We start from the raw sequence: 20,662 nt of genomic DNA on the forward strand, positions 1-20,662 counted from the left end.
ATATATGGAGCTGACATATTCTATTTTTCCATATGTTGATCCCTCCCCGCCCGTCCTTCCTCTTCGATGTCTCCCTTTTGACTGATACCTGTCCATTTAAACTCAAGACGGGCCCAAAACTTAAGGCCCTGTACCTAAACCCTGTACACTCAAGACACTGCCCCTGCCGCCACCCTTAGATCTCCATATATGGAGCTGACCTGTTCTGACATTCCATATGTTGATCTGACCTCATCAAACCCTGTACACTCAAGACACGCTCCATATATGGCCAGTACAGAATTCATTCCATATGTTGACTGACCCCCTCATGCCAAAGCGCCAGCGCTCGCCCCGCAGTCTGCCGTCACCCATGGATATGTCACTTCTCGCCCTCAGGGCGTAATACTGGTAGTGGGTCTGGGCTTCATGGACCAATAGCAAACCCCAGACAAAATAAATGCAAATCTTTTCGGCCTAAAGCAACAAATTATGACTCAGTCTATGAATCAAATGAAATAGTAAGTGTGTGTTCATGTGTGTCGTCTCGTCTGTGTCTGTGTGAGAGAGACAGAGACAGGGGGAAAGTTGGCTGATGAGGACAAGAGGAAAAGGAGATGATGGTAGAGGGAGAGGCGGTGGTGGGTAGAGGGGGGGGGGTAGAGAGAATTGAGGTGCCTGCAGCTAATTTTCCAGCGCTGCCTGGACCAGGTGATGTCATTACACGTTTAACTGGAGGATCTGATTCCCAGAGTGAGAGAGGGGGCGATTAGAGAGAGAAGGGGGGAGGGGCGGGGTAAAACTGTGCGTGTGCGCGCGCGCGAGACAGAGATTGGGAGAGAGGGAGAGAGTGTGTGCGTGTGTGTGAGTTGTCGAATTTCATGAACAACAGCAGCAGGAGGAAGAAGAGGGGAGGGCTAAAGTTGCATGCAGTCAGTGAGTCTGGAACTTTTTCTTTCCCCCTGGAAGAAGCCTCTAATACAACTCAAAGGGAAGGCCAGTACGTGTGGATTATTGTTTGAAGCGCCGTAGAAAAAAATACAGATATTCGGGGTTTGGAATATACTTTTTGGATTAATGTGGTCATAACTTTGAGGATATATCAATAGCTGAAGAAGGTATGACTTTTATTGACCGCCCGCACACACCCACCATCCACACTCAGGTGATGCTTAACGCGTTACGTTTTCAAGTTTAGTTTCAAAGTCGACTAAAACAAACTACCCGTATATAAGTGCCATGGGCTAATGAGCCGCTAATCGATTAAATGATTGTAGCCTCATGCTCAACTTCTCTCTGAAGAGTGGTATCAGCTGTTAACCACTTACATTTAGTTGTTCCAATCAATGCTCATTGACACTAGGTTATTCTGTTAAAGTTGTGTGGTTAGTTTGTCAACTTTTTCAGCTTCATGAGGCAGAGGCACATCTGCTTAGCTCGTTAGCCAACTATCATCTTTGCATCCTGGCTGGCTGCAGGAATGTGGTGGAAGTAACCACATCTGGAGACTTTGTTGTCGCGGTGTGTGTGTGTGTGTAGGTAGTGTAGTGTGTGTCTTTTGTGCTAGAGCTAGAGAGTTGTATGTCATGAAGAAGGTCACTGTCTTAATAGTCGGCTCATGCTTGCTGGTGTCACAATATTTACACTGTTTTAAAGTGTAGCTCAAGGCAACTAAAATCATTTAGTTCACTATAGCCAAAGAACAAATGTTAAGGGGAAGCTGAAGGAAATCAACCATGTTGCTGCTTCAAAGAGCACTGCATGGGCATTGAGCCAACTACTTCACATCAACAGCCCAGGCCTCAGTTCACAGCACTTCTTAATAGATGTGAACTTTGTGCAAAATGGAAATAGGATCTCTGACTGAAGCAACCCCAACAGAATCTACTTAAAAAAATGCTGTTCTTTTTACTAAAGACAGTGCCAGATACAGCCTAGAGTGAGGGGCCTTGCCTTGAACAAGTACATCCCAGATGGCAATGCTAGTAAAAACCTGCCTCTTTTGTCAACCTTACTGTTTGGATATTGCCTCCATTGGTTTGAATGTTCCTTTGGATTCGGGTCAGCGGATATTCTGGAGTGACTATTGTAGCCTCAGGGCATCCTTAGTTACTTTTATTCATTCCATGTTCCTTGTTGTAACAGGCCTGCAATGCATTCCCAGTATGGCCTGAAGAACAGTGGAATAAATTGTGTCTGCTGTGCGCATGCGTGTGTCTGAATAGTCTGTGTGTGTAACTATGCACCATGCTGCAGTTTAGGCTAATTGTACAATTAGTGTATATACCTGCCAGTCACTGTCATGTTTCTCTGCTGCCCACAACCACTTTAGGCTACTGTATCATGCATGTACGTCAACCTATGCAATGAATGCATCCAACCTTAACCTATGCAATGAATGCAACCAACATTTTTATCCCTTTAAGTTGTACCAGTGAGTCTTGTCTTTGCAATATATTACACATTCATTGAAAACATCCCCCTCTTGCACATTCTTAGCGGAGGCGAGGGTTTCCCTTGGGTATTCAGTAAGGTTCATGATCCCACAGACAGATCTGCAGACTGTTTTCATAGAAAAATCCACTCGTGTGTGTGTGAAATCTCTCATAAGAGAGAGAGAGATTGAGCAACTGATGAAAGATACAGATCTATCAGTCAGAGTCTTATCACTGCAGAGTACTGCACAAAAGGACAGCTGGAAGACTGGGGGAACCCAACAGCACCACAAACAACTTGCACAAATTCATTTAATCAAATTTGGAGCTCTGTGAACAGTGGATCTGGTTGGTTGGTTGCGTGCGGGCCTAAATTACCCCAATTTGCTAGTGTTGCTGTTTGACAGTACATCCACGTAATATGAGGTTTCATTGAACTGTTGCCGTCTTTCGTCTCCACATGCATGCAGCTTGTTCTGAGGTGCTGCTTCCATCTGTAACTCAATAGATAATATATCTTTTTATGTGTGTGTGTCTGTGTGGGGGCTGTTAGGGCCTAAGGTTTTTCTCAGAGACATGTATACTGGGCAGTAGACATGTACTCTGGGGCAGTACTCTACCCAGTACCCACCAAGCTAACCTCTTTAATTAAGCTATTCTACATTTCCAAACATTGAGCTCCTGATAATCCATGCAAAGACGTAAACACCAGTGGTGAATAAACCTGATGTCTGATTGGGGAACATACCAAGACATCAGCCATTTTCAAAGCACAAGAGTTATTATAAATACCAATTGATGCAGGGCCAGGAGAAAACACAATCAGTATTTCCTAAAACAAACCCCCCTGCCTTCAGGAGAAGAAGCACATTTAAGTGAACACAATGGGGGTTGTAGGATGATCACAGCTGTTGGTCATCTCAAAGCCCACCAGTGCTCACATCTGTACACATTTGAGAGAGAGAGATAGTGAGATCCAGCCGACATACAGAATATTAGTTTTATCTCTAGGGTTTAACCCTCCTCCCACCCCTTCTCGTGTACATTACTGTGTCATTTATCTTTTTGGTTACCCTTAATGTGATAATGGCCATCCCATTTTATACACACAGGCGTGTGTATAAAATGCACACACACACACACACACACACACACACACACACACACACACACACACACACACACACACACACACACACACACACACGTGACTTAATACATTTGTCATGTGTTTAACTGTCTTGTTGTAGTTCCAGTACATCCAGTAAAATGGACAAATCAATCCACACTGATATGGACTCTGTCAGCCATTGAAGTGTGTAACATTATTTATTAATTTATTTATGGATTTAGAAGGCATTTTTAGAACCGGCCTCGGGTCTAAATGGGTACTACCTCAAATAGATGTTTTTCTTTTGGTATTCAGACAGCCACCAATGGGTAAAAAGATTTTCCTAGAAGCTTTGTCATTGGATGATTTGCCTGTCTACTTCCTGATTGTGGCCCCTAGATGTGTCATAGAGAGTAGAGATTTTTTGGGAGTGTTTTACTCATTGCTGGCTGTCTGAATACCAAAAAAGTATTTTTCTTTACATATTATTGCTTATAGCTACCGGTACTTTAAACTCTTTTGGATAATCACATCTAGCCATAATGATTTTTTTAACATTGCAAACATGGCATCTAAACAATTGGTAACGTTCAATGGTAGGCAGCCAGAGACCATGGTAAAATTGGCTTCAAATGTCTGAAATAGCTAAGATTGTCTGGACAGTAAGAGTCTGAAATATCATCATTCACAATTAAGGAGGGATAACGTGGGCTCTGGCTTTTATTGTGTTGGAGCATCATTTGAGACAATTACTACATTGTCTGGCAAAAAACTTGCCAGCAGGGCCCCTGTAGGCAACCAGCCGAACCAGATTGTATGTTCCTTCAACCCTGGGTCCTTGGCTTAAGCAGAGTGCCACACTGTGTGTGTGTGTGTGTGTGTGTGTGTGTGTGTACAGTAGACGTAGGAGTATGTGTCTGCCTTCATGCCTGGAGGGCCCTGCTGTACCTGTCAACATCTCCGAGTTATGAGGTCCACACAGCCACAGGCCTACATGTTGAGGGCAAGTTGAGGTCAGCAGGGATGTCATTTGTGCGTTTATGTTCATGGTGGTGGTAGGGTGAGGTCGGTAAGAGTTACAGAGGATGCTTATGCAGACGTGGCATATTTGTGTGTGTGCGTGTCTGCATGCACTGCATGCATGTTTGTGCATGCATGTTGTCGGTCCACGTGGAAGCATCTGGTGCAACAGAACAGACAGAGTTGCGGCTCCGCTGGAACTGTCTCCAGATGTGTTTGTGTGTTTTGGCCTAAGCTGTCGGTTTGACTTTGTACCGACCTGGTTCCTTGAGAATCGGTGTACTGTTACTTTCATATGCACAGTTTTGTTTTTATGTGTGTGTGTGTTGTGTGGACATTCTCTTTGTCATTAAGGACAGATTTTTTGCACATAAATGTTTGTTTGCGTCTCTGCAATTTGTATGTGCATGCAAGTCAAATGTGTGTGTATCCCGTACAATACGTGTCACAGCTGTCGAGTCAAAGGCCATCCAGATGGTCAGCATAATTATCATAATCCGACTTTATAATAGTTACACTCCTTAATGAGAGACACTTTGGTTCGTTCATACATCGCTAACAAAGCCCACATCATGGCTCATAATTAGCACATCCACTGTGATTGACTCATAAATATACATCACCGGCTAATCAGTATTCAGTAGTCAGGCATAATGTGCAGCTGTCGGAAATGGCAAGCGTGGCAGGCATCGCTGGAGGGCTCGCTTATAAAATGTATGAAATGTTGGCTATGATGACTTCGTTGACTCTGCCCCCCCTCCCCCCTCTCTCTCTCTCTCTCTCTCTCTCTCTCTCTCTAGGCTAGTGGTTGAGGTGAGCTGTATCCAGGGGGAAAGTGAACCATGTGGCCTCTCTTCTTCTCTGTGACTCTGGTGGCCCTCAGTCTGGGATCATGTGACATGCTGTCGTCGACTCAAGGTGAGATGCCCACTTCCTCCTATGGGAGTGTTTAATTGAAGAAAGGTTCTGCAACTTTATGACTTCGAGGCGAGCTTCCCCTTTCAAAGGACCTCTCTGCCAGCCTTCTTGCCAGAGAGGTCCAGAGGTCCTTGATGTCCAGAAGCAATGTTTTTATCCTTATTTCCACTACAGTGGCACCTCCAACAAAATGTCCCCACTCCCCATCCCGTGTGAAAGATTGGGTTCGGAGAGTGTCAAGGGGTATTTTAATTGTCCTTTCAAGGGTTTTCAAGGGCTTTCTGTAAACAATGATTCCTTCCTTACAGTTGTTTAACGTTTTGCTGTTGTTATATGAAAATGTCCAATCTTATCATTTCAAATTTGATGCTTTGTATGGTCCAGTAAATGCAAACCTTTATCAGCTATAAGCCAGATAAAATTAGGATGTACTTTCTTTACCCCATTGTGAGACATGTAGGTCAGCTATCACATACTACAGCAATTACCCATAACTTGCATCAGTGAGGCAGAAACATGTGGACATATTTTGAAAGGAAACTCCAGCCAAATTCGACCTGCACCTCATTTTCCCATATTTTTTAACCATAGCTAGCTAACCATAGTCCAATATCTATGGGTACTAATGATCGCAGTAGCTGCAAAGCTTCCAGCAAAACTATCATTAAAACAAGACCACGTTTGAATTGAGTATATTATACTTGGAAATGAGCATGACTAATTTGAAAATCACAGGTTTAGTGATCAAAAGTGGCTGTAATTATAATCAAGAGGCGTCAAGCATATTTTACAAAATTGGATGGATTTTCTATAACTTTAATGTGCTTGAAGTGTGCTCTGTGAAGCTGTATGTATTATGAAGAAAATATCACAATGCCTTGCGAGCTTATACGGTAGATCACCTACTTTCTCTATAATGAAATATAATGGTTTAATGACTGAGACAGGGGGCAGAAAAACCAGATTTTACATCTTTAGCTTGGATTATGCCTCCTTTTCTTCCACTTACATAGTATAGCCATGGTGGTAATAAGTTAAATAAGGCCATTGTGCATAGTTCTCTATCTGTAGTCTGCTGTGGCCACTGCAGCTGATTCATTCCCAGGAATTGAATCGTAAATCTACATGGTATGTTGTAAAAGGAAACTAGTATTTCTCAATTGGAGAACATTCATCCTACGGCTGAAATACAGTGACGTTTTATATTCCGTATCGTTTCTCTCGGGCTACGAGCAATTATGCAGCCATAATTCATTACTGCATGCAGTAAAAAGTGGCAAAACAATATAGAGGCGGCAGTGGCTCAGGAGGTAGAGTGGCCGTTTGGAAATAGGGATTTTCCCGGTTCAATTCCCCAATGTTAGCTATACATAATAATATAGTAACGGATCAATGTAAGCCCTTTAAGATAAGATAAGACATTTATTTATCACTGTATGAGACATAGAAAGAAACACTGATGGAGCAACACCATAAACGTCATAAACTGCAGTCCGTCATAGGGCCGATTCATACTCCTATTTTACCGCTGTTTCGGCGCTGTAGTGTCGAAATGATTTCGGCTCGTCAGAAAATTTTCAGTAGCACCGAAGAGCCGACTTTACGACGGTACCGCCCCGTTGTTTTATCCTTTAAAGCACTTTGAGTTGGCCTTGGAGTATGAAAGTGGCTATACAAATAAAGTTGCCTTGCCTTGACTGGGTGAATGCCATTGTGAAGCACTTTGGATGCTGCTACATGCACCATTTACCAATAGTTTCAGACTAGCAATGCATGCTTGCATAACCATTTTTTGTCAGCCTTTAAGGCATATTGAGCCGTGTCATCACTGAGGATTGAGGAAGCATTGTGAGTGTGCGCGTACTAATTGTGTAATTGTAGCCCGTGCTAGTCCGTGGTTGGTGGCTGTTTGTAATGCTGTGGCAGGGAGGCGTGTGTTTACTACATGTGGTCGTGTTCATCTAGATAAACCCATCAATCAATCTGAGACTCTTAAGTAACTTGGTATCTTAAAGATCCAGTAAAATGTTATTGTTGCATATCAATGTCAGGGATGTCTTTTATCAGCTTCACATGTTTTCACATCTTTCAGCTTCAGCTGTTCACGACGGTTGTTTCCAGCTCTTCCGTTGATCACACTGTCCAGCACCTACTGTATAGCACTTTGCTGTCCTGTAATTTCATCTCTTGGGGACAGCAGCCATTGAAAATGCATAAGGCATCTTTATGAGCTTCTACGGCGACAGCCTCACTCATCAACAACAGACCGACTGACTTTTGATGAGAATTCATTGATTCTCCAATGAAATAGCCTAATGTTTTACAGAAATTTGAAACGGCGTTTCATATTTACAACTGGCAGGGTAGTTTTCGTCATTTGTGTATATTATGGCTTCACTTGCCAGAGAGAAGAAAAGGGCACGGAGAAAAAAAAGTGATAGAGAGGCGTAGCGAGCTCAATGTTTCCCCAAACTGTCATGCGCCTTCGGAGGTATATGTCAACGTGTATTTCTGAGAACCCCCATGCAGCCAAACCCAACATAGCTTCCAGGGCTCTGGGGGACCGTCCCTCTCGGGGGAACCCAGCCGCGGTGCCTCGGATGAGGCTGAGTCAGCCTGCCGCATCCCCCGAGAGTCTTCCTGCAGTGGCTGCCTGGAAGGAAGTGCTTTCTCAAGTGGAGCTAAAACACTTTGTCACAGAGTGCCACACACACACTCGCTATTCCCCAGCTCATCTGAAGCGGTGCTGTAGCTGGTATATTTGATGACGAGAGGAAAGCAGGTTTAAACAAAACTACTCTTGAGGAGTTGTGCTTGAGGGGGTGACCATGCTGCTCTGCATTGCGTCACGCAGGCCAGAACCAAACGTGTTCGATTTGTTTGAAAATCGATGTCTTTTTTTCATTGCCGTATTGTGGATGTGAATTCAATGGGCCGCCACATGAAGTACTGTATAATTACTGCTACTATAAAATGTCACATATACTGAACTGTTTTGCTTCACGCATAATTGGAATTGGAATTGAGGGTTTGTTTTATTACCAGCTTCAACAGCGTGGCTGGCAAACAATGCCAGTTGCCAGTGGCATTGTTTACACCTTGTGAGTCTCTTTAAAGGTCTGTAATCTCTAAAGACAATGCCAGTAGCATTGTTTACACCTTGTGAGTCTCTTTAAAGGTCTGTAATCTCTAAAGACAATGCCAGTAGCATTGTTTTCACCTTGTGAGTCTCTTTAAAGGTCTGTAATCTCTAAAGACAATGCCAGTGGCATTGTTTTCTAAATTACCTAAAGGCCTATTCATAGTCTGGATTTTCGGTGATAAGGTGACCACCGCTCCGGTGGTGAGCTGACCACCGGAGCTTAAATAACATTGAGCGGTGGTGAGTAAAAACAGAGAGAAGGGCTGGAGCGGTGGCGGTGGTTTGCTCTTCACCGCGGCTCGTGACGTCATGTTGTAGTTCGGTAGTCACCTAACCACCGAAAATCCAGACTATGTATGAGCCTTAACTCCGCCAGATTGCAGAAGCTTGCTTCACACTCGTTTCACAAACTACTCGCATCTGGTATCTCTCCAACCCAATCGCTGAAGAAGGCGGGTCCTTATATTTTTCTAGCTACTTGGCAGGTGATTGGCAGATCCTGGCCGTAGCTGCCGCTGATTGGTCCGAATGGCGGCCCGGTTCGGTTCATCGGCGTTACTGTGGGAGATAATCCAGACGGAGTCTGTGTTGTGAACTTGTGAATCAATACCGCCCCATCTGGCGGAGTCAGGTTAATTGTTTTCACCTTGTGAGTCTGTTTACATGTCTCAAGACCGATTCTGAGCTCTGCAGCAGAATCTGTCGGCAGGTCCCATTACAACGTGTAGAGTTGAGTAGTATGTTAGGAATGTAAACAAAGACACGTGCGATCGCAAGAGGAGGGGCCAAACGGGCCAACATCCTGTTATCTGCATTCTATTGGGCCCCCCCTAACCCCAGAGGAAAATTCAGAGGGAGAAAATAGCAGAGGGTGCGGTTTTTACAAGCTCACAAGCGGCGCGTTGTGAGCTTGTAAATCTTCTATTTTCACTAGTTTGGGTCCCGGGCAAACGTCTAATCTCTGTTTTGGGTCACAGCCTAAAAAGTTTGGGAACCACTTTAGAGGCCAAGTTTGAAGATGGGCGTGTTCTGAGCAATGGCACCGGAAGTAGGGGTAAAAAGATACTGGCTAGCTGCCGTACATTTTTATTAGCATATTGCTACAACATGCCAACAAGCTTCCACTCAACATTTCTCAGCAATACTAATAATACAATCAACTACACAAACACACACTGCCAGATACAAAGTCCATACAATAATATCCCCCTTTTACCACTTTTGAGCTTGCGCACACCGTGTGTCTGTCTGTCCGTCCGTATGTGCCTCTGTTTAGAGTAGACAGTGACCCCCTTACGACCTATTGACCCCTGCAGATGCCAGGGCAATCACACTAAGCACTCACCCATTGACCACTGCAACACACACACACACACACACACACACACACACACACACACACACACACACACACACACACACACACACACAGTAACTATAGCAATACAAGTATAGTTGCACCGCTCAGTTCGCACGTGTGCAATGTTTGTCAAGTCATTATGGGTGAGCGTAAGAAATCATTCCTCGCGCGTTGTGAGCTTGTAGATCGTTTTTTATGTACTAAGTGGTTTGGGTTTTGGGACGTTTCTGTTGTTTAGAGGGAGTTGGTTGGTATGCCTGCTGTGATGGTGTCTTGTTGAATGGTGTCCAAAGCGGCCTAGAGGGAGTTGGTTGGTATGCCTGCTGTGAAGGTGTCTTGTTGAATGGTGTCCAAAGCCCCTAGAGGGAGTTGGTTGGTATGCCTGCTGTGAAGGTGTCTTGTTGAATGGTGTCTCCAAAGCCCCGCAAGGCGAAGATAAATGACCTCATCGCAGTAATGTGCAGCTTTCAAGCCTTTCCACTGGAAAACAACCAGGAATGTTCTCTCCCTCAGCGTTTTCACTCTTCACTCTTAGCTATCTATTTGATTTTCCCCCTCCCCTACCTATTGCTGCTTCCTCCAGTCTTTTAATTCGTGCCATTTTTGGTCCGTCTCATTTCTGTCTCTCCAATTATACTATAGCACATCACTTATGCTACATCTAATCATATCACTTGATCTGCGTCAAGCACATCACCTCACATGCCCTTCTGCACCTGCTGGGTCTTTGAAACATGCACAATATATCTTCTGGTAGGGCCTCTTATCCTTGAGAGCGTGAAGTATAAAAAAAGATGTGTGGCTATGGGTGTGAGAGAGAGTGAATGAAAGTGTGTGGAAAAAAGAACTAGAAAAGGGAGCGAGGTGTGTGTGTGTGTGTGTGTGTGTGTGTATATGTGTGAACCGAGAGAAAGAGCGAGACTTTCTGCTGATCAGCAACCTTTGTCCAATTATCTTGGAATGCCACCTTGTAAAGCACATTCAATAACTACCATACCCCCTCTCACTACGAACAAATATAGACACACACACACACACACTGCACTCACTCTTCATGCACTTCCGACCTCGTCTCCCTAATGAAAGCGCCGTGCCAAGTGTTTGTTGTTACAAAGAAGGAAATTAAAACCGAGAGATGCAGTTGGTTTCAATAGAGCCTCGCCTGCTCTGGTCTATAAGGCCATTGATTCCTAAAGCTTTATGGACTTAGTCTTTGCTAAATACCAACCCACCCACCGAGAGAGAGCTGGACAGATCACACTGTGGGCGTTACTCTGGCCTGAATTTTAACATTGAATACGCCCCGTTGCAGCTGATGCTGCTCATGGAGGTGAGACCGGTTCACTGGCTTGCTAGCCGTGTACACTACTGTATTGTCAGTTGTATTTGGGTCACATATTTCATGTGTTATTGATTTGCACTGCGCATAACTTATAGCACAGTGGTGGCCACATGTGAACCATGGAAGTAGGGGTACAGGCATAAGTTCCGACATACTAACAGTCCGACAGTCATTAGTCCGACACCCCTAATCCTAACCGCATGTCGGACCAACGCATGTCAGGAGCAACGGGTGATTTCTTTGCGCATGTCAGACTTTTGGTGTGTCGGATAAAACTAAAAGCGTGTGCACCCTGGAAGTAGGGGATCCTACACTGTTGCTAAGCTTTCTCGAGGCCTCAGGGTGTCGCTAAGAATAGGTCATTTTTACATCCAATTATTTTCCTCATTAATTGTAATTGTTGGTTTTTTTTTAAAACCAAACGAACCATTACGGGTAAAGGGCTTGTAGATCTGCTATATTTGGCATTTAACATAATGGAGTATAATTTGGCATTACCGGTTGCACCAGAGTGCTGGCGCTCCACATGCAGCCAACTACAAAACATGCCACACATGCCACACGCACCCTCATTAACCATCGACATTACCATATATGAAGAAACGAGTGCTACGAGTTATTTAACATAAATCTTTGTCTTTGCAAGTTGGAGACTTGCAGGAATGCGCACAGTGGTGTGGCTTATGCTCGCTAATGCTGTATCATTACCTGCCTTGGCAAGAAGTGAGGACAGCCCATCAAAGAGGAAATGAACCCCGCCAAGTCCATCCAATCTCTTAAAGGCTACATGCAGCTACTAGCGGGCTCCTGGAGTGGTATTCATACTTTGTGCTAATTGGCTTGTCAACAAGGCAATGCTTTCCCCTTGATCACAGCTTGAGGAGAAATGGGTTCAAGTTCCATGTGTGTCCTCTGCCAAGCTAAGTGTTTGAAAAGACATCAGACTCCCCAAAAGTTGTCCGCCCCGTCTGTTGAAGAACTTAATTTGCCCTTCAATTAGGGGGAAATACTCATGCTGAAACGCTGCTTTTAAGAAGCTATCACAGCCATGAGTAAATAATTCTTTCATTTTATGTGGGAAAATATTAGGTTGTGGCCTTTTGCACACACTGACACTCAAATTCTTACATGACAATTATACTGCGCAAATGCAAACTCAAAGCCATACATAATACCGTATCATTATGGTAATGTTGGAAAACACTTGTCAAGCAGCACATGGTTTCCACAACTTATCAAGCCTAATTTGTCGCATCTTGACAGCTGTTTTCTGTCAAAAATCCATTATTCTTGTGAAGAGATTCAGATTCATGGTCAGTAGATGAATCAAAAACATATCCCTGAGAGGACACTATCGGGTCTATAGGGGCGAAGAGGATTCACAGGACAGTCCTATAGAGCGCCGAAGTCCTGAGGTCACTCGCTCATCCCCTGGTTCATGTGTAGTTTTTTTTGATCAAAGTTTTTTTATTACTTTTTCACACATGCAAATATTACATAATTATTTTTTGACTGTCATGAACGATACAGACACCTCAGAGAGGTGTCTGTATCGTTCATGACAGTCAGTCCCTCATATTTGTTCTGTCTGTCTTTCGCGAAAATGTAACTAATTCAGCAGCAGTAACATTAACGTTTCCTCAGTCAGTTGACTCTTCATATCCAGACCATAAGTGAAACGGCCGGGATGATTTGCTTATTGCTTATTTTTCAATCACAGTTCTTATCTGAGGCGATACAATGCAATTAAAAAGTACATGAACCCGTGGCCTCTACCGATGTTGACGGCAGACTTCGGTGCTCTATTTCGAGCAGTTCTCTCTACATACATTTGGTCTGTTTACTTTTTTTTTTATTATTATTAGCTTAGTTTTTAACCCCCCTAATTAACAGTGGATTGTGCCTTCTACCTGCACTATTCATATTTTTAATTCATAATTTTAATGCCAATAGAAAAATCTGTGATATACACACTACATCTCATGTTCATAGGGCAAGGCTATAGTATTAGACACCGAGTCCTGATGGTGCCGGTAACTTTACCATTATGCCGATTTTGACCGATGTCATTTCCGGTCAAACGGATCACACTGTGATCAAACGGTTAAACCCTTTCTTCATTGTGTTACACAATCAGATGTCCGGGATGCTAAGTGATCATCGTTAATTTGAATAAGCTCTAATCAAGCCACAAATATCACATTTTACGCAGCTATGCACATAAAGACCGCGTGTGTGTCTGTGTGCGTGCGAGAGACTGCACGCAAGGATTTTGGCCGGTTTTAGGTAGATTACATCTGCCGTTAGACAAACTAGCCAAAAGTTGCTACTGTACATTTAGCTACATTAAACCCCCGATTATAGGGAATAAAATGATTACGTCATTTACGTCAAGGGTAATGAGGTATTTTTTTATTAATTTGTGTCACTTATGTCAAGGGCCATAAGAGGGTTAAACAGCAGTGTGGTAGCCTAAAGCAGTGTGGTAGCCTGGCCTGCATGTTTCTGGGTGCCACTGAGATCACGGCGGTGGATCCTATTGGTTCTGAGCGCCCGCCCCCCTCCTCCCTGGTAGCAAACAGCAGAGAACACTGACGTCACTAAATTTGGAGCGACGCCCCTCTGCACTGTAGTTCACTCGCACTCCTAGACCAGGAAATGTGGCTTGTTTGCCCTGGCCTTTCTTTTTGAGCTGAATGCGAACGGAATTAAAAGCCTGGGTACTGAGACTAAGTAGGGCAGTGAATTGGTAAACGACGTGCAAAGCATAGGTGTGATGTTGTCCCGGACCTGGTGAGCATCCGGCAGCCAAAAGGCTTTTTTGTAATTGCTACCGGGAGGAGGAGTGGGGAAGGAAATACTGTTGCCTTACGAGATCCCAACAAAGCGGTGTCTGCAGGACAGATCCTGGCGTTTCACACAGAGGGGAGGCAGATGTCCAACTGCATGCTATAGCAGCGAGTAACACATTGCCAGCAGTGCGACTGCACAGCAGTCACAAGGACAGTGAAGTAAGTTTACTGTCGCTGACTACAGTGACTATAGCTATAGGCAGCCACAGAAAAGATGGCAGACAGATGTGATATAGGGACTGATGAAATGAATAAGATAAATGAAATACATTTTATGTAACGGATAATGATTTACACACCGTCCGTCACACACATTTACACCAGCAGCAGTAGCGATTTGTGACCATCCTAAAATCCGACAAAGGTTATGTAGACCTTCGTGGATACACCTAGTGCACACCTATTTTAGCCTGGAAACCAGACAAATCTGCAAAATAAAATAAAATAAAGAAAATCATTGGGGAGATTGGTCTGGCACTCCTCAGCTGTGATAGTAGCCTGGTCATGCCAGGCTACGCCTATTTCAGACCACATGGTGCTTCTGGTTAGTTGCTGCTCTGTCCGGCTACGCAGCAGCGCCAAAGTTGAACATGTCTCAACTTTGTCGAGACACTTTTTGTTGGTGCTGCTTCCTGCCGCAGTGGGGAGGGCGACGGTTGTTCCTCCATAAATTGAACCTTTGCCGCTTTATCAGAACACGGAAGAGGCATGCCACTGCAGTCCGTTTTGCTTCTTTTCCCTAGTGATGTCAGTCAACTTCAGGAATAAAAATGTAGTTGAGCTTTTACTTTCACATGTTGTACTGTTCAACTTCATTCACACTGTACTTAAGGCCACGGCAACCATGGTCACTTCACTACGCTCCGTATGCTGTTCATCTCAAATGGCCTCACACATCTCTTGACTGACTGGCGGTTTATGAATAGCTGCCTTACCTCAAGTGACACCTCTCCTTCTTCCCTTCTCCCTCTGTCCTCTGCCCAATGAAAAAAAAAGTTGAAGCAGCAGATGAGAAAAGATAGTGGAAAAAATGTCAGAAGTGGATTTTGGGGGTTGGCAAAAAGGATGCGCAGGCTGCGGTCTTTCTTCTACTTCAGAGAGCCTGCATGGAGAGAGTTGGGAAGAGTGCTTTTTGTGTGCGTATGAGTGTATACTGTGCGTGTGTCTTTTTGAAAGTAGTAATATGTCTTGAGTGAGTGTGCAGGGATTATACTTTTTTTGCTGAGTTGGTAGAAGATGTATTGGGGGTAGCCGTATGAGAGGCAGAGAGAGAGGGTGAGGGAGAGGTGTTTTACTGAGACAGAAGATGAGAGACCTTTAAACACTTTTTCCTTTACACTTTCTTGCACTGTACTGTCAGTTGTCTGGCACATTTAGTTCTGACTTCCAAGTCCTCAATTCATTCAATTTGTCCGACCTTTTCATTTCAAGTCTGCTGCTGCTTGCTTCCCCAAAACGTTGCTTCTGTCAGCCTTTGCTCCAGTCACAATCCGAGCCCTGAAAGATGCCATGAGGCATTCGTGACATGCTCTGGGGAGATGGACAGAATGTGTCACGGTAAAAGTGCAGCCACTTTCAAGGTTTCAAAAGCCAAGAAAAGCAGTGCTATCCACACCGCAGGGTTCACTGTGCATGAAGTTCTTCTTTAGCATGCTGCTGTGAAATTACATTTCTAACACTCACCACTTTAAGTCCACTGGGTTTTGATGTTCTTTTTTACACATTGTTCTGTCAGAAATGTCAAGGACCCCCTGACCTGTCTTCCAAGCAGAATGAAGACGTGTAACATGGACTTTGAGGTGGTTCTGTGGTGGTGATTGACGGGGCGGCAGGTGCTCTTGTCAGAGAAGCTGTCAATGAGTTAGCGCTTGCAAGGTTTTGAATCTAGCTAGCATTCTCCTGTCGAGTCGTTTTTCTCTGGTTCCTGTCAACCTTCACTGAATGATCTAAAAAAACAAGTTAAACATCCACAAATCCATGTTGTACTGGAGGGAAATAATGCAAACCAAGGATAACTATAATTGGCTTTGAAGATAAATAACTTTTAAAAGAAAACCAATGAAGTGGAGTTGCAACTGCGTGCTCTTCATCGGGTCTGAAGTAGTGCACGATTCTTGCTCAAATGTGAATCTCGATTTTCCACCCTCCCATTCTCATTTTTTCCATGAAAGTATTTATTATTAAAAAAAGTATAACTGAAATTAATTGGACAGCCAACTAGTGCCGCACGATTCTTCACAAAATGAGATTGAGTAGGTGTCTGCATCTGAAACTCAATCTTTTTTCGATTAATTATGCAGCACTAGTCTGAAGAATCATAAGAAACTAGAAGATAGCCTCTATGCACTATAATGTATTCTTCTTAACATATCTACAGTAAATGATAAACCAAACAAATCATCAGTCTGCTTGTGTGTGCTCCAGTATCCTAAATTAACCTCACCTCAGCTGACTCATACTCCCGAAACTTCAACCAATTCAGTGGCTGTTGTTGTTGTTGTCGCTGCTACATCTAGTTTCTGGGTTCAGTTGCCACAACACACCAGGTGGATTTGTGCGCTGACACCGTGAATAATGATAAGAAGACTAGACATGGAACTGCGAGGAGCTTCTTAATAAACTTTATTTAATTAAGCTTTCCCCTGCCTGGCAGAATGACTCAGACCATACCACTGTTGTTTGTTCTGACACACACACACACACACACACACACACACACACACACACAGGCGACGCGGATGTCCTTCAGCGCACAGTTGCTGTTTGTCTGACTCACAGTCTAATTGGAGCCATTCATTAGCTGCAAAATCACTCCCCCTCTGACTCTGGCGCTGAATTAGTTTCGATCTCACCAAAATGGTCAGCTCCCTCTCTGGCGGTGTCAATGTTACGACGTGGCTTCGCTGGTGACCTGAACGCGATGGGTCACCTTGCATCAGCACGCAATATGGCATCATGCCACGTTCCCAAACACCTTAACGCCCGTTGCTCAGATTAGATTATGTTAGAAAATAAACACAACATTCCTCTCACTGGTGATGCGAGTTGATGTCTGCCCTACAGCGGGAGAGACAGAAAGTGACTTAAAAGACCGTACTATTAAAGACCATGTAGCTAAATGTTGCATGAGGCCTAATGAAAGTAGTGCGTCAACGTGCCTCTCGGTTATGCTACAAAATGCATCACTGTGCACTACAGTAGTACACAACGCTGACAATTCCCTGGTCCACACACAAGTAGAACTCATAGGAAAACATACATTTCCCCTTCGTCCAAGAAGTCCAGTACACACACACACACACACACACACACACACACACACACACACACACACGTGACATGTCACATCCAGAAGCTCTTACAAGGTGGGGGAAAGTGCAGCACCGCGCATTGACGGGGGCGCCCTTGCCCCAAAGAGATCTATTATATCTGTATCACATTTAACCCTCAGGGGAGGGGGGGCAGGTATATCTGTACTGCCTTGGTTTAATGCATCTCACTCCCCCACTTCTAGAGCCTGGCACGCTGTTCTGACAGGTTCTAACACTTTACTGCGTAACCTCCCCTCGGCAGGGTGAGAGAGTGTCCATCAATGCGGAGGCTGGTGCTAGACAGACTGGCTGTCAGACTGGCTTGAGTGGCCTCTAATCCTCCCTGAGCAGGCTCTGTCCTTGTATTCCTTTTTATTTTACTTATCAAACTCTCTTTTTTTTGGTTTTTTATACTTTCCCGGCACTGGCGCTCAGCATACATATTGGAAACAGCCAAACACATAAACGCACATTTCCTCTCATGGGGTGAGTGAAGTGCTGTTAAAAAAATGAAAAGAAAATCGTGTTCTGCTGGACATCTCTTGTATGCTTGGATCATAACTGATCTGTTTGTGATGTCTGACCAATGCTCTTTCAAATCTTATCTTCAGCCACACCAGGAGTGCGATGCCCTTCTGTACAGGTGGATGACTGGAAGTTCCCTCAAACAGCCAGGCACAACATCACAGGTACGCACGCATGCACGCACGCATGCACGATATGCATCAAATAGAGAAAACACTTTCGCCATATCATGATATTGTTATATTGTTATATTGCCCGACATACACACACACACACACATACTGTGTAGTGGTGACAGGACATTTATGTGTGTGGGTAACTGAATGCATGGCGTTCAATGTTAGGTTTCAATCTGGTACGACGATTCTCCCTGCTGAAGAACGCAGAGGTGAAGAAGATCCGTAACCCTCGGGGACCTGTCATCCTCCGCCTGGGCAAGACGGCTCTCCTGCAGCCCACCGAGTAAGTGCACAGCTCTGTGACTATGACAAAGTGTTCGTCGACTACCTTTTTTCACTGACTGAATATTGACAATTTCGTCAACAAATAAAAACTAGACTAATATGTTGGCTATGTGTAAAATCAGTCATTGGACTCTCGAACCGACCTATTTCTTCCAACGTTTTTGAACACACCAGTAGTCTGTCAAGTTTCCATCTTGAATTGGAGATTATATTCACAAGCATTCATCATGAAAAGAGAGATTTCAGAGGAGAGTTGAGTTAAAATTATCCCTCTGGATCTACTCAACATCTATTCAACAGTTAGTAGATATTCTTTTGTTCCCCAATGTGACTTGTGTACACTGCACCGCACTGAACCTTACGCGAGGCAAAATAACTCGGAAATCGTCCGTCAACTCAGGATGTACTGTAGGGAAATTAAATTCAATATGGGAGGATTCTGAGATTGTGCTAGTCAACATGTCACTCTTGAAAGACTCTTATGGCCTTGGTAGATAACATGAACCACCAATACTTCTGCCACAAGCTTTCACCCTGGTTTGCCCTTGTCTGCAGAGTGCATGATCCCTTCAGGCCTTTACTTTTGTTTTTGCGTCGTGTTCAAATCAAAAGGCAGAACAACTTGCTGAGTGGCTCCCCTACGGCCGATGTGCCTTTGACCCTCAGTAGATGTGTCAGTGTTGTCCAGTGGCTCGCCTGTTATGTAAAAGTGGACCATTTTGCAGACCACACTGCCGGTCACTTCCTGATCGTTTTCTACTGAAATACTACATTTCCCTCTGTTAACAATGGCCTGTAATGGATAACTTTAACATTTGTCGCTTTTCTGCCTCCACATGCTTATTGCCGTTATGCAGTGGTTGCTTATTAAACTTTTTAACAAGCCATTCTTTTTTTATACACAAGCATTTGCTGACATGAGCTTGCTGCTGGGTGAATAACGTGCGAGCACTAAACCTAATGGAGCACGGTATCAAACATAACAATGTGGTTTGCAGTTTGACTTATTGTCATTGTACCCTCCTTTGGTTTGTCATGATGGTGTTGGCCCATACGGAGGTGTTGTTTGGAGTTGTATCACTCTGATAATACTGTATTAAGCTACAGTCTTAGCAAAAAAGCTTCTTTAATTGTGGGACTTGAGAGGTTCTTTATCTTGCCTCATGGCCTAAGAAATATTCTATCTGGAATTGTTTATGATTCTCTAATCGCTATATATATTACCGTATGCACTTCAGGAAGTTATGGTCATGGGCTATTTATGCATTTTCAAAGAATAAAACCTGCAATCAAACATTGCATGGTTTATTAACTAAAGCAATTACTTATTACACACGGCTACATGCGCAGCACGGCAGATGATGATCTACAGAAGTAGATTGTGAGCAAACCTCTCGCCTGTGTATGAAATACATTTTCACACCCGACAGAGTGGCGGATGATCTCCATAGTTTACTCACCAAAGACTATTTACCTATTACCCACATTTGGCTATACTGGGTTAATAACAATGTATATTTTATTCTCATCAGGGTTGCCTTTCTGCACAGCTGGAGGGCAGAACACAGACTTGCCACATTACAAACCCTGCTGTCACTAACCCTAACTGTATGCAATGCCACATAGTCATATGGGATGTCGGAAGTATGGGCACTGGGCAGTCCCCATCTTTGCAGAATATCTGGAACTTTCTAGTTTGAGATGGACTTGCACTTGAGGTCACCTGATCGTGCACTGCTTCTCTACTCTAATCCCACTCAGCTGTGTGCGTTTCAGTGAAAGTGTTTTTCCCCGTCTTTTGTAATTAATGCTAATACTTAGTTTTAAGTGTTAAGGTCCCCACACACTGAGCGCGTTTTTCTGATTTTTAGCGGTGTTTCTCCATCGGTTTTCCGAAAAACATGTCCAGTGTGCTCATACTCATATGAAATAGTTATATTATATATTTTCTAATGGGTTTTTTTGTGGCTTTCGCCTTTTATTTTATATTTTTCATGGAGGGACATTGGAAGAGAGATGGGGGGAACACATGCAGTAAAGGCCGTCGGAATCGGGAGTCGAACCCGCGGCACACTGCCAGACTTTATTGCCAGCCAAGGTGTTAGTTATTCTTGTATTGAGTGTAGTAGTCCGCACTTTCAGTTGCTGATAAAAAAACTCACAATGTGCCAATTGGGTCAGGCCTGAAGTATTTTATAACTCC

General features: G+C 43.9%; 1 protein-coding gene across 8 annotated transcripts in view; it reads left to right on the plus strand.

Moving 5' to 3' along the window:
* Positions 1-827: 827 nt before the first annotated feature.
* The window catches only part of col16a1 (collagen, type XVI, alpha 1), a 127,957-nt gene continuing 108,122 nt past the window's right edge, over positions 828-20,662 (plus strand). For 3 of the 8 annotated variants that reach the window (XM_080788185.1, XM_080788186.1, XM_080788187.1), the window contains exons 1-4: positions 828-1,097; positions 5,346-5,463; positions 18,082-18,159; positions 18,340-18,457. In XM_080788185.1, coding sequence (XP_080644311.1) covers positions 5,388-5,463; positions 18,082-18,159; positions 18,340-18,457 — 272 coding nt within the window. In that variant the 5' untranslated portion in view covers positions 828-1,097; positions 5,346-5,387. The remainder of the gene's footprint in view (positions 1,098-5,345; positions 5,464-18,081; positions 18,160-18,339; positions 18,458-20,662) is intronic. The other 5 variants (XM_080788182.1, XM_080788181.1, XM_080788188.1 and 2 more) reach the window with 5 other exon arrangements.

Source organism: Protomyctophum bolini (assembly GCF_963924005.1).
Source record: "Protomyctophum bolini genome assembly, chromosome: 17".
In the NCBI taxonomy this organism is placed as follows: domain Eukaryota; kingdom Metazoa; phylum Chordata; class Actinopteri; order Myctophiformes; family Myctophidae; genus Protomyctophum; species Protomyctophum bolini.